Genomic DNA, 14,326 nt, shown 5'->3' with positions numbered 1-14,326 from the left:
AATGTGTAAATAATGAAAGCTTTATTTACAATTTCAAAGTTCAATTTAGTTAACAAATATATATGTATACTATATACATATCCGCAAAGTGAACAATGTTTATTTTACAATAATCATATAGATTCAATAGTGATTGATTCAATATACAAGAACACCCCATAAAACAATGTACAATGTAAGTCTTCAAGTGCACCTGCGTCTCTCACAGTAGTACATTATTATAAATATTCATACACTTTAAAGATGCAAAAACATTTTGCTAGTCTGCAGGCCATTTGATTATCTAACCATTTTTGACTAATATACATTTTTGTTTTGGAATTGAAATCCCTGTCCTCAAAGCAAGGCAACCCTGAAGAAGACACTGCATGCCCAAACGTTGGTTGTTATTCCCATTAAATGTTTGGGAGCATAATTAATGTGAGACTTTTTATTTTGATAATTTACTCTCCATTAGTCAGCATCTCTATAAAACGTTGTTTGGTGAGCCTCAGCTTGTGCCTTTCACAGTAAGGCCCAACACAATCCGAGACAGACAGCAGTTTGAAAACAATGAGGCATTTTGACTGTCCTTATGGGAGGCCCAGAGAACTTCAACTATATTGTTATTCAATGAGACTACAAAGCTGGCTTGTAAAACAATGTATCCAAACAACAAATACTGCATAGATATAAATGGGACATTTCATCCCCAAACTACAATCAATTCAGATTTTTTTAACCATTCTAGACCACCAGGAATTAACATTAAAGTCGGACAAGTCAGGACTATTTTTCAGTTACCTGAAGATTATCACTTCCCAGAAAATGTAAATGAGCTAGTTAGTTTTATTAGTCGTATTTACACTCAGAAGTGTCATATTGCCTGCCTGCCTACACATATGGGAAGAATCAGAAACATCAGTACTGGAATTCTTAGTATAATGGTTGTCAGTACAAAAAAAAATCTCACCAGGCTCAACTTGCCCCACAAATGTTCTGTCTTTCACTTAACTGGGAGGAACCAGAAATATCAATTGTAGGCTTATGAAATTCTTTGCAGTTGGGATTTTTTTATTTAACTAGGCAAGTCAGTTAAGAACAAATTCTTATTTACAATGACGGCCTAGGAACAGTGGGTTAACGGCCTTGTTCAGGGGCAGAACAAGAGATTTTTACCATGTCAGCTCGGGGATTCGATCCACCAACCTTTCGGTTACTGGCCCAACGCTCTAACCACTTGGCTACCTGCCACCCCAAAATAGGGCATCCCTAAATGTCAATCCCTGGGGAAGTGTTGCAATACACAGCCTTGTGGAAATGCATTTCCTAGGTACAAATCAAATCATAGTTCTCTCATTAAACACATCTAGGGACCGGAAATTAGGCATATCATGGAGAAACAGGTTTCAAAGGAAAATGTACAGTCAGAGCCCTGGCAATAGACAGTTTAAATATCTACCCCTTCATCCGGTACAAGAACAGTGGTGGTAAATGCTAATTGGTATGCAAACTTTCATTACCACCATTAAAGTCACTTTGCTAACAGGCATTACAGTTGACAAGCACAGTCATGCATGTTAAATTCATCTGTAGCTACATCACAGTATTCTTGGACTGAAGTAGCTAAAGAAGAGTAAGCCCTTGAACATCAATGTTGAATGCTACGACCCACACAGATTAATCCATGACTCACTTGTTACCATGATCCAAAAGCCATTGTGTACGTGGACGAATGGCGAGAACACTTGGTTGCCTTACAGTATATCAAATGTGCATCATCAGTGACATCCACAGAGGCATAACGACACAGAAGCTAGTTTATCTACCTACCATAAATGGCATTTGAGTCACTGATTCAGAAACATGAGAAATGCAATACTTCTTGTCTGTATTGCATTTCTAATGTTTCTGAATTAGTGACTCAAATGCCAAAAGGCAAATTTCAAGAAGGTGTTCTCTGATAGAACTATGCTTCGATAGACACAGAATAAGGCAGAGACTGAAGGTTTACCCAGTTGGGGAAAAGTTATCCTTTAGGTATTTATGAAAAACATGGTATATATGTAAATAACATTAAAAAGAGTAGAGACATCACTTAAGGCCTATAAATTGTGTTGCTCTTCTTGAGTGAGGCAATTCATAATCATACAGAACAGAGGCACTTTAACTGAAACAGGTAAAAAACTCATCTTAAGGCTTGAATCCAGCATGACAGAATTAAAGGTTTCTAACCATGTAGAACCTCTTGGTGTCTGTTTGTGGCCAAGAGGCTAGTTAACAGGTAAAACTATGGAAGAAAAGGGACAGTGGTCAAATTCACCAATTACTAATAAGATATTTAAATATTAAATACAAATAGATATCTTTGCAGGTCTTTTCAACAACATTCCCTTTAAATCCCTATACAGTGAATTGCCATTTTCACATTCCTATTTATTTTTGTGCTTTGTTATTTCATCAGTCTGTTTTACAAAATGCTCAAATAAACTTTGTTTCTAAACATGTTAACAGCAAGATTACTTACAAAAAAAAAAAAAAATTCTAATCAAATAGTTCACAATAAATATCACAATACGGGAGGCAAAATATTTATTTGTATACTATAATTAAAAAAAAAAGATCTGATAACCCCAATGACTCTTCCATACTCTAGTAATCCTTATCGTCCTGTCTTTAGTGTCTTGTCAAATTACCCCTGTGCTCATCACAAAAACCATGAGTTTGTCATGGAACATTACATTTAGCAGCATTGATTCATTTAATGCAAAACTAGGTCTACTCCATCTTTGACTGGCCATGAACAGGTGGGCCAGCGTGGGAGGCTTTACATATTGGTTAAAGGCTGGATCAAAGATGTTTGGTGTAAGACATGTGGTAGATCCACAATTAGCTGATCCAAATCTGTGTAGCAGAGAGGTACCAGTTTGACTGAAATGAAGGCATCCGGAGATCATTGGCACATTGGCTGTGGGAGGAAATGTCTGGTGGAAGGTGGGTTTAAAACGGAGGTTTAAAAGCTCAGGAAAGGGCTCTTTTTGATCTCTTCTCCTGAATTTGAGAGAGAACTTCTGCCGTGTCCTTTATCAATGCATCAAAGATCCCGTCAGCCAACTGCATCTTGACATAGAGCTCATCTTCATCGTAGTTCACCCACTGAGACTCTTCCTCGTGAAGCTCCTGGACCTGAAAACACACAATACTTACTACCAGAAAATAAAGGACTTTTGAAATTGGAAAATTCACAATGAGTCACTCCTGAAGTTACTGTTCAATGCCCTTACCAGAATATGATCTACTCGATCCCGTTTTTTCCTCCCGAATTTCAGCATCTTCTGCCAATCTGTTTTCTGGTTGTGGTCTTTCTTCAGGCCATACAGCTTCAACACCTCGGTGGTGATGAACACCTTAGAAGACAAGGTTAAATATTACATTGTGATCTTAGCAAATCAAACCACCAACACTGAAGTGTTAACCACATTGGATGCCAGCATAAACATGGAATACACACCTGAACCCTGGTGATGTCGCCAGGGCTCATTACTCTATGGAAATAGGAGGAGTTCATGCGTCGAGGCTTCACCCACTGAGGCTGATGGGCGTTAGGATCCTCTGCAAAGATCTCCTGGATGATCTCCCATGTTAAGTCATAAACAGCCTGCAGATAAGCAAAGGTTATGTCAGTGGATACATTTCAATAAATTACATGGGTCTTGAAGATTTCATATAGTATCAATTTGTGTGGCAAATCCTTTTCAATGTGGTCTTACCTGTCTGTAGCTGCGAACACATTGACCTTTATCTTGGCCTATGGTATCGCAGCCCAGGAACTCCTCTGAAGGCTTGAGGACGGGGAGACCAGCGAGGGTCTGTGTGCCCTGGCCCAGTTTAAATCTGTCCCAGATCTCCTGGGTGGCAGCATGGACCAGTTTCTCCACTTCAGGGGCGGAGTGGGGAACCACCATAGCAGGCTGCTCAGGGAGCTTGGGCTGCAGGGGCAGCTCTGGTCTGGGTGGGGTCTTCACCTGGCATCCTGAGCCAGCAGACAGCCCCTCTTCTTCCTGCTGCTGCCTCCGTTTCTGTCTTTGCTGCTCTCTATGAGAGCTGAGGCCATAGTCCTCATCGAACCAGTCCTGCTCGTCTCCCAGTTCATCCTGTAGCTCGCGGCTCAGCTCCAGCTCAGCCAGACGTTTGGCCAACTCCTCCTGACCAGTGGCCCCCAACACTGGACTCTCCTACAGAAAGAGAGAGGGAGGGAGGAAAGACAAGTCACTCACAGTAAAAAAACAAACAATAAAAAACTAAAAGTTTGTTAGACTGTGATGAAAATCTACAAAAGGGAAGAAAATAGAGCATCAAATTCAACTGGATATCTGTCAACATCAGCTTCTTGGTCCCAGTTGTCGTTGACCCTCGGACTCAAACAAATCGCATTGAGGTCTTTTGAGGTTAAATCAAGACAGGATGTTATCGATAGTGCTGCTAAATGCAATTATTGCTACATTCCTCCTCAGTTATCTTATCAGTTCTGTTTAATCATTTACTAGATCAAGTCTCTTAAGTACTTTAACTGAAAAACTAGGAATTTATAAATTTGAAATTCAATGTGTCACAAATTAGTGATTTCACGTTATCACATTATTGGAGGAGTACATTCTTTGTTTTAACACTTAGAAGATTTACTCTATAAATGTCTTTAGAAAGGGTCAGATGAACTCACAGGCCGGTTACAGAGTTCTGGAGAGGAGACTTGCTCTTCTTGCTCTGCATCTAGGAAGAAGGGCAGACCATCTCTTTGTGCTACAGACTGTGGTCGGGAGACAGTCACCCCACCCTCATCATTAAAAAAGTCATCTTGCATTTGATTATAAGCTGATATCTTCTCTTCTTTGGCCTTTCTGATCTGTGTGAATTGCGTCACAGCATCTTTCATGAAGTTGTTGAGGAGCTTATCTGCAAAAGCACAGAGGGCGTCTTTCTCCACGGTTTGCTCTGGAGTAGACTTCTGATGGGTATCTAGGCCGTTCCTCTCAATGAGGGTAGTGGTCTCATTAAGAGTGTTTTCCCCCAAGGCTATCTTACTGTCTATGTCAGTGCTGAAGAGACTGGTAGGCACATCTTCAAGGTCCAGAATGATTGTCTTGGTTCTTCCATTGGACATTGGATACTCTCCCTCTTTGAACTCATGCGAGTTGGTCAGGTTTATCTTGTGTTCAGCTGAACCATCATTCACATCAGTAGGTCCTTTGTCTTCAGAATCATAACTCTTCTGAGACGTTTCCTCTTTTCTATTTCTCAGATTCCCCCTGTGTGTCTTCTCAATGTGGTGTTTCTTTGTCTCGTCTTCAGACTGGTCGTCAAGGAAAGAGTCCTCATCCTCTGTGGTTTCCACATAGATCTCAAACTTATCTGGCAGATGGGAGATCTTGTCTGGAGGAGCAAAGATGCCATGGCCCTCCTCACACTCAAAGTAAACCACCTCATCGTAGGTGCCATTGTTGCTTCCCTCAAACTTGTCCAGCTCTACTCCAGCCCAGAAGCCGTTGGCAAAGCTGGTGTGGCCCTTGAATCTAAGCGTACCAGGCTGGACGTTGCTCACTAAAACCCTGTCCCCAATGGTGAAGTTAGGCATTTCATCCACTGATTGTGAAGGTGGTGTCTGGGAAGGGGAGATAGTTGGAGAGCGGTTTGAACTAATGACCTTCTCCTGGGAATCCTTGGTCTGGCTATTCAGGTCCAGAAGTCTTTCAGAGCAAGGACTGCCACAACTAGCTCCAGATCTTTCACTCAGCTCTTCACCGATATCCTCCTCACTACTGTAGAAGGGTGAACTACTGTGGGAAGCTTCCCTGGTCTCTTGGCGGGACGGTGAGGTAGGTTTGGAGCCTTGGTTGTCCTCCCTGAGTGATGACTCCACTGAGGATTCAAAGTCCTCATGATAATCATCAGCTGAAGGAGAGGCCTCCTTACCCTTGGCTGAAAAGTCCCTATTTGATGAAAAAGCATCAGACTCAGGGCTGTATGATCGCTCTTTAATGGGGGATGGTGATTTCTCATCAACATCAAGACTGCTTATCGGGGAAAGCCCTTGTTCTCCTTTCATTATGGAAACATGTTCAGACAGAGACTGGTGCTGCTGGGAAGCTGGTCTCTGCTCTAGGTCAAGTTTGAGTAGATGGTCAAAGTGTCGGTCTTCAGAGCGGGAATGAGAATGCTCAGAGCCTTCAGACTTCACAGAGTCCAGCTCCTCCATGACCTCTGACCGGAGGCTGGAGACAACGCTCTCATCCCCCGAGTTGGTGGCCTGTGGTCTGGCTGGCTCCCTCAGAGGGAGTGCCCCCTCAGAAAGCTGCCTGGGGAGATTCTCGGGGGACAGCAGGCCCCTTACACCGTTGGTGTGCTCTGGACTCCCATACACTGGAGTTGGGGTGACTGTAGGGGGGTCCTCGTCTGAGGACTCCTCATGCCCTGAGGTATATTTACTGAGGTCATCTGAAAACAAATCAACAACGCATTAAACAATGTGTGTTATGATCACAGTATGGGCACAAATGTCTAAGTCTTAGAAAGTATTTTGAGGAGAAAGATACACTTATTGACAGTGCTTATCCACAACCTACCTTGTCCAACTGGAGAATGTGGAAGGGTCTTCTCAGCTTTCTCAGAGTCAGAGACAACCTTCCAGTTTTGGCTGGTTTCAGACCTGGGGAGAATATTAGAATATTCCGATTAAGATCCCATGAAAGCGGACTAATTGATCAGTCTGCGGATCATACATAGAGTGAAGTGCGATGGTGTACCTGTAAGGAGGTGGTGATTTAATCTGGGGCTTCTCTGTGGCTGAGATGGGGGCCTTGATTTGAGGCTTGGCAGAGGGTGTCGAGTCTGGTTCCTTATTCAACTCAGTCTTGGTCTTCTCAATGAAGTCATTGTAGGACTAGACGTAAGAAAACAACAACAAAAAAAGTCAGTCACTCTTTTTGTTATGTCTCATTGAATGCAGCAGGGCAGGCTAGGATTCTCTGACAGACACATACTGACCTCTAGCTGCTTCAGTAGGCTGGCCTCCTGGGCTTTCAGACGCTCTTTGTGCCTCTTCTTCTGCTCTTTCTTCAGATGGTACACCACAGACTTGCGTTTGCGCAGCTCCTCTTTCAGGGCACGTATACGGCTCTCGATATCTCTCTGATCTGACATGGGCTCTGTGTGGCACAATAAGTATTGTTAGAATGCTGAATCCATACAAGACTGATTAGTATAAAGGAATCCAAATTAGAGCTACAGAACTCAAATTCTGAGCGGGGGTGGGGGGGGGGTGTTTGTCAATACCAACATTCATAGAATACTCCAAAAATGCATGCACAAGTACATGTTATGGTGAATGGTAAAACCTGTAGATTGAAATTCCCACCATGATATTTACACAGAATCAGCAACAGTTTAAGGACTATGAATGTAGCTCGGTGACACAGGTAGGAAGCTTCCATACACCCATAACACAACTAAGCAGGTTGAGCGTCAGGGAACTGCATGCACAATCCTTTTCTTACAGCAACATTATGCCTGCACAATCAGTCATCTTTATACTCTGCCTTTCAACATATCTAACAGAAAATACAAAATAATGCCCCAGTTTAGAAGGGACTACTGCTCCAGACATTGGGGCCAACTCACCTGTGTGTATGCCTGAAGGGGTGTCAGTGGCCTTGGGGTCGTGGCTGGCGGTCCTGGAGGAGGAGCGGAGCTGCATCTTGCTGCTGCTGCCCTCTGGGTGTGTGTTAGTGTCGAGGCTGGCTTTTGGTAGAGACTGTTCAACAGAGTAAAAGGATAGGGTCCAAGGGGAATTTAGGACACAGTCTCACATTCAACACAACAGCATTCTCCAACTAACTAACCATGCCAAGCATCTCACACATACACAAAAACAAACACACTCAAAAGGCAGTGTCCCTAATGGATTCAAATATGCCATATTCTGCCTTAAATTTAGTCTTCTTGCTTATAGTCCATTTGCACATGGCTGCAGGTAGCGGTTAAGAGCGTTGGGCCATTAACCAATAGGTCGTTGGTTCGAATCATCGAGTAAACTAGGTGAAAAATCAGTCTTTGTTTTCCTTTGAGCAATGCACTTTCACTAATTGCTCCTGTAGGTGGCTCTGGTTAAGAGTGTCTGCTAAATGACAAAACATTTACATTCCTAAAATGATTTAACTCATAACTACATATTATGTTATTCACAATTTGGGTGAAAGTAGTGATTTTTTTCTTGACCTAATAGGGCAGTTGATTAACAATACTGCATTTAACAAAACAATCAAGTAGCACAAATTCATTGATCACGAGAAGTGACAATTCACTGAAAGCAGCAACTGGTCCTGGAGCCTGGACAAAAGCCTGCATTCACTGAGCTGCCCAGCGATGGGAAGAGAGCTAACAAAGTCTCAATTTGCGCTCAGGAGGGAAATAGATTCTGTTAAATCATTATACAATTCCCTCCATATTCCTTTCACATGCTGCTTTTGATTTCTTTCAACATTATTTCCTAATCGTATGGAAAGGCTAATAAACACATGTAATCAATGTCTTTCTACTGTATTAATACATTACTGCAAAACATGAAATCCCAACATGCACAGGGCCTTACCCTCCTGCTCGCAGAGGGGGAGTCAAAGTCCTGGGTGTAGATAGAGGGGCTGTGCTGGGCAGAGGGCAGCTCAGAGACAGAGCAAGGCTGATCAGTGGAGGGGATGTCTGGCTGCTGGGACCCAGACAGCTCTGTGTGCACGCTGGAGCCAGTCACAACTGGGGAGTAGTCACCCCCACTCACAGAGTCTGAGGAGATACACAAAGGTCATGGGTCAAGAGTAGATAGACCTGCAGCCTCAAACATTGAGATGCAGCTAGCTAGATGGACTGTATGGCGCTCTGTCATTCATAAAAGTACATGACATAAGGCAAGCAAACACATGACCTGATAACAGGCAGTAAACAGAAACCACTGTATACTACCAGGTGCCCATTTATTTCATGTCATACACAACCTCTTTCTCACCTCTGTCAGTTCTGCCCTCAGGGCTGTGCTGGCTGGGGCTGGCATTGGGGCTCTCTCTCTGTTCTGACCTCTGGTCTCGGTCTCTAGGACACTCTCTGTCCCAGGCAGCCATGGCCTGCTTCTCCATGTGCCTCACCTCTGCCTCCTCAGCATCCAGCCTCTGCTTCCACTCCAGCAGCTCCTCCGCATGCCTCCGCCGCTGCATCAAACCCTGCTCCCGCTTGGTCAGGAACCTGATGGTGGGGAGGAGCGGAGGAATGGAGAGAAGGGTGGAGGAGGAGAGAAAGCACAAAGGGCACAATCTACATGAGGAGCAGTGAAATGATGGCAACATTGCAGATGCTAGCAGAGCCACCAGCAGTCCAAACAGTCAACCCAACCACCCCCTGTCGATCTTCACTGCAAACTCAAAACCTATGGGATCGCCCACACACACACAACAAACCATGTTTACCTCGATAGACATGGTTTCATTTTGACACCATAGTGCACAAGTCACCCAAACTCTTCCCCAAACAACAGAGTAAAAGCATTTCATAAAAATGGGGAAAAACAGAACCAAAGTGTGGTGGCGACCTGATCACCAGGCCAACATCATGCATTTGATTTAATACCTCTCAAACATCTCTGTCCAATACAAAACCGCACCCCAGAATATCCTAAATGTCTCTATGGATGTAACTTCAACATGAATTCTCCACAACACAAGAGTCTAAATGCATTTCCCACATACACACACTGCTGAGAGAAAAGACAACGTTCAAATTCTTTCTCCGTTGCTTGGATTTATAACATACATTGAAAAGGACTGGTGTGTTATGCAATGCAAGTTAAACAGCTATTTTGCATATTGACTATAATTAGTACAAGTACCAGACAGTACTGTGTTGTTTGGCTTTGTCTCACTCCCTCTTGCACCAGCCTAATTCAAACTGAAGTTGGGAAAGATACTGTAGGGCTTTGGCCTAGACTGTGTTCCCAATTCTATTAAGCCCACTTGATATATATTCTCATTAGCCTATCACAAGCAACAGTTACCTAATCAGGAAAATCAGTAAAGATTTACTGGGCTCATTAAATCAGATGAAAACCTTTATCATATGTTAAAGCAACGCCCAAAGGCACTGCGTCTTTCTCATAGATGGGTTGTAGCCTAATATCTCAGCATTTACTCTTAGGGACTTTGTTCCAACTAAGTAGTGAGTGGCATGAATACGAGGAATATTAGGAGATGCAGATCATGATTTATTCACTCTGAATGAGAGTTAAATGAGCGCCTCCAAGCAACACCACAGTGAGCTCTCGCTGTTCAATGGGAGAGTCTCGCTTAATCAGGCCAACCATATTAACATGAATATGACCTTTGACCGAAGCATGTCAAACAGAGGTCATATTATTATTGACAAAAATGCCTTTTGTTTTTCACTTCTTTTTGAATTGTATTACTTCTGTGCCCCTTCATGCATACGGTTGTGATCGTACATGCAATGCCTGGTGACTTTGGTTTGCGTTTGGTTTGTGTTTTTCAAGCTTTCAATTCCCCAATTATTGGAGAAAAAATACAAATAACCTGGCAAGACCCTAGCAGCCCCCCCCCCCCCCCCCCCCCCCCCCCCCCCCCACACACACCATTCCACCCATGCTTCCACTAGTGGTAGTGGCTGAACACAAGCATGCTCCATGGGACAGAGGCAGCAGTGAGAGGCGAGAGCAGCACTGTACCTGACCAACTGGTTGTAGATAAACAGCTGGAGGTTGGGATGGAGATTGGGGAAACAGAGACTGAGAGAGGCCCAGTGGTGGGCCGTAAACACACAGAAGAAGTAGTGCACAGGAGAGCAGTGTCTACAACAAAACAAAGCAAGGGGACACATGACACACAGAGAAAAACAACCAAACATGAGTTGGAAAATGAGGGGAAAAAAACAGCAAAAGAGAGAGATTAGGAAGTAATAGAAAAACAACCACAGAGACAAGAGGGGGAGAGAGAGAAGACAGCAGTGAGTAAGCATGTGTTTTATTGCACCGAATGTTTCATGTTTCATTCTAAGAGAATGAATGTACTTAATTACTGCGCCAGGGCTTTGTGTTGTTGGCAGTGCTTTAAACCCAGTCCTTTTCATCAGACGTGAGCCAGGACAATGGCAAGGATGTAGTGCGTGTTTGTCTTTGGAGCCGGACTACAATGAATCGCTGGTGTCTAGTAATGTGTAGCCATGTGTGAATGCGTGCAGTGGTGGCGGTGCCAGAGACAGGAGCTAGGCGTGACTGATAAATGATCATCCTTAAGGGTTAAGAGAGAGAGGCCCTTTGTCTCATTTTGCACCCCACTGGACATAATGCTTCTGCTTAATTAAATGCACTGGATTAAGGAATTTGAGGAGATTTGATTATTTTTGCAAAAAGTCATATTGTTAATGTTTTTAACTACTGATTTGGACTTCATTAGAATAAAATCCAGGCTAAAAGCACACAAACCTTCACTATGATCAACACAACAATAACAACACTAGGGCATGATTCAAAGAGAGGCTGTTTACATAATGAAAGGGCAGATTGTTAGAAGACCAAAGCTAGCGAGCAGACAGAGGCATGGCTACAAGCAGCTTGTTAGTTCCCTATAGAAAATAAAGTCTCGGCTCAAATTGACAGCGACCTCCCATGTTTAGCCGTGACATTACGTACATTCAGTTTGTGTTATTTGGTCATTTTATAAATTCAAGGAATCATCAGCTCTAGAATTAGTACTGATGACGTTCTTGAAAGAAAGTTCAAAATCCTAAAACGCCACAACACCTGAATGTTTGTTAGGACCTGTACTGCAGAATGTTCAAGTACACAAATGAGTTCAGTCAGTGTGCCAGTCTGGTTGTATAACCACCATGTGAGCCCCAGAGTCACAAAACCACATTTTTAACACAGACGTAAACCTGCCCTGGTTGCTTGTACGAGACACCAGACAGATATTTTACAATACATATCTGCTCTGGTTCATATTGTTAATATTCCAATGATTAGTACAGGGGTTAGAGAGAACGCACTCTATCTATAGAGGACAGGAAGCATGCTTATATTCATATCCACACCACAGGTTAAGGATCAGGGTGTCTGGTCAAGCCATTCCCCCACTTTCACAAGGCAATAGTGATTTGGATTCAATTGTTTTCACTAAGAGAAGCTCTGAGGTGGCTAGCTAATTCCTTGTGAATAATAAAGCAAACAGCTTGAATGATTGACATGGCCAATGTGAAAACAGGATTATAGTTTTGTTCAATCATCAGTGTATGACAACAATCACACCCATAAAGATATGGTTATCAAATATGGTAATTTCAGCTGTTTAAAAGTTGGTATAAAGTAATATTCAGTGACCAGAATGGTGGAATAATATCAGCCATCTTAGTGAATCCTGTTATAACCCCTAAAGTTGAAAAAAAAGAGCCCATGACTGTCAATTAGACATTTTAGTTATCAATAGAAATCTGGACAGTGTGGTTATTAATAGGTTAATAGAAGAGAAAATTACTTCTCCTCCATGTGAGAGCGCATCTTCTTGAGCTTCTGCATGATGCTGCTGGTCTCACTGCCAGACACTGAGAGGGGAGAGGCACTGCGCACGTCCCCGTCTGTTATCGCAGCACTGGGGGAAGCTGCCTCATCTATAGGCTCTGACACTGGAGTCTCCTGTAGGACACAGACGGATCATTTCAACTCTTTATGAGACCATGTAGCATTGTTTTAGACATATGTATAACAAAAAAAGCATGTCTTTCTGAAGTTCAGTTCAGTATCTCCATGAATAAGAAGTGTATGCGTCTCAGATAGGAATAAGATGAAAGGTGGTGGTAGTACTGACTGGTGGGGTGTCACCGGTGCTGGCACACTTGAGGCGCTCCTTCAGCTTGAGGGTGGTGTATCTCATCCTCTCTATCTCCTCCTGCTGTTTGAGCAGCAGCTGCCTCTCCTTCCTGGCTGCCTTGTTGGCCTCCTGCAGACACTTGATTTCCGCCTGGACGCCACACACACACAGGGTCATGGTCACTCAGCATTACAGATGGGCAGTTATGGGAGCAGGTGAGATGTGCAGAGATTTAAGGCTCGATTCAATCCGTATCACTGAAGTTAAGTGCTATAGTGTGCTTCAAATTGAAAGGTACTTTCCGATGAGCAGACAAATGCTGAGTTTACCGTGAATGCAGTCTCCGCGAATGAGGAAAAATTGCCTTTAAATGTCAATCACACCATAGTGCTGAACTTCAGTGTCACAGACTGAATCAAGCCCGTAGTAAGTTAATTGTGAGTTAGTTACCTGCTCCTGTTGAAGTTTCATCAGTAGGCCTCGTTGCTTCTTTCTGATGGGCGGCATCTTGTCATCTTCACCCTTGTCTCTGAAGCGCCTATGTGGTCAGAAAGGAGAAAGTGAGATCATGAATGCAAAATGAGGACAGAAGTGCCAAATGGAGTCTAGTTTTGGTCAACGTGTTCTGTTGAATTTCTCTAGTGGTTACTGTATATGAATCATTGGAGGACATGACAGAAAACAAAACATTGAATTTAGCGGGGAATGAGACACTATTAATTTGGACAACATGGATCCTAATAAAAGTAAACCAGTGCCTTTTCTGATGCTCCAGCCAGGCGAGCTCGGCCTTGGTCTTCTCCTTAAGGGCCTTCTGTCGCAGGCGCAGCAGGGAGCTCTGGTGGTGGGCGCGCACCTCCTCCTCCTTCATGTACTGACGCACCATGTCCATGGTGAACCTGGAGAAGCTGTCCTGCCCGCTAGAGAAGGGCATGCTGCCATCCTGCTGCTGCTATGGGGGGGCGAGGTAGAGGAAGAGGGGACAGTGAGTCACTCACACACAGATAACACAAAGCCTTATCAGTCAGGAAACCGGGCATACACAGAGAGCAAACAGTGATAGATGGAAAATCACTCTGGCCACTGGTTAAAATGTTTATTCGGCTGGCAAACAGACTGAGGCATGGGAGTGGTTGCTACATAGGTATTCACAACACTTGAGTCCATTCAAATAAAACACCTGGGCCCAATGAAGGCCAAGGTTTGTACAAGATCATCTCCACATGTGGCAGCCAGGTGTGAACAACAGGGTGGAGAACCATACACCATCTTAGCTGCACCACAGCCAACCTCTCCTCCACATGTTGGGTTTGAGAGGACTGAGTACAGGTTGGGGAGAGAGGGATACAGCCAGGAAGGGAATCTCCTAGGAGCAGTTAAGCGGACTGGGGAACACAGCACATTTATTGTTCCCAGGGTAGAAATTAGTTGAGCAG

At 43.6% G+C, this 14,326-nt stretch overlaps 1 protein-coding gene across 7 annotated transcripts in view; it reads right to left on the bottom strand.

The window, feature by feature from the left end:
- Position 1: 1 nt before the first annotated feature.
- cep350 (centrosomal protein 350) overlaps positions 2 to 14,326 on the bottom strand; it is a 38,537-nt gene continuing 24,212 nt past the window's right edge. For 2 of the 7 annotated variants that reach the window (XM_021604077.3, XM_021604079.3), the window contains exons 23-38: positions 13,649 to 13,842; positions 13,341 to 13,428; positions 12,888 to 13,040; positions 12,558 to 12,715; positions 10,754 to 10,876; positions 9,032 to 9,264; positions 8,624 to 8,811; positions 7,654 to 7,786; positions 7,021 to 7,181; positions 6,780 to 6,916; positions 6,600 to 6,682; positions 4,700 to 6,471; positions 3,750 to 4,214; positions 3,491 to 3,637; positions 3,264 to 3,386; positions 2 to 3,165 (exon numbers count right to left, since the gene is read on the bottom strand). In XM_021604077.3, the coding sequence (XP_021459752.3) occupies positions 3,001 to 3,165; positions 3,264 to 3,386; positions 3,491 to 3,637; positions 3,750 to 4,214; positions 4,700 to 6,471; positions 6,600 to 6,682; positions 6,780 to 6,916; positions 7,021 to 7,181; positions 7,654 to 7,786; positions 8,624 to 8,811; positions 9,032 to 9,264; positions 10,754 to 10,876; positions 12,558 to 12,715; positions 12,888 to 13,040; positions 13,341 to 13,428; positions 13,649 to 13,842 (4,323 nt within the window). In that variant the 3' untranslated portion in view covers positions 2 to 3,000. The remainder of the gene's footprint in view (positions 3,166 to 3,263; positions 3,387 to 3,490; positions 3,638 to 3,749; positions 4,215 to 4,699; positions 6,472 to 6,599; positions 6,683 to 6,779; positions 6,917 to 7,020; positions 7,182 to 7,653; positions 7,787 to 8,623; positions 8,812 to 9,031; positions 9,265 to 10,753; positions 10,877 to 12,557; positions 12,716 to 12,887; positions 13,041 to 13,340; positions 13,429 to 13,648; positions 13,843 to 14,326) is intronic. The other 5 variants (XM_021604078.3, XM_090235749.1, XM_021604080.3 and 2 more) reach the window with 3 other exon arrangements.

Source organism: Oncorhynchus mykiss, chromosome 5, assembly GCF_057628025.1.
Source record: "Oncorhynchus mykiss isolate SJ-2025 chromosome 5, ASM5762802v1, whole genome shotgun sequence".
Classification (NCBI taxonomy): Eukaryota; Metazoa; Chordata; class Actinopteri; order Salmoniformes; family Salmonidae; genus Oncorhynchus; species Oncorhynchus mykiss.
Note: the sequence above shows the minus strand (reverse complement) of the source record. Positions and strands in the feature narration are given on the sequence as shown.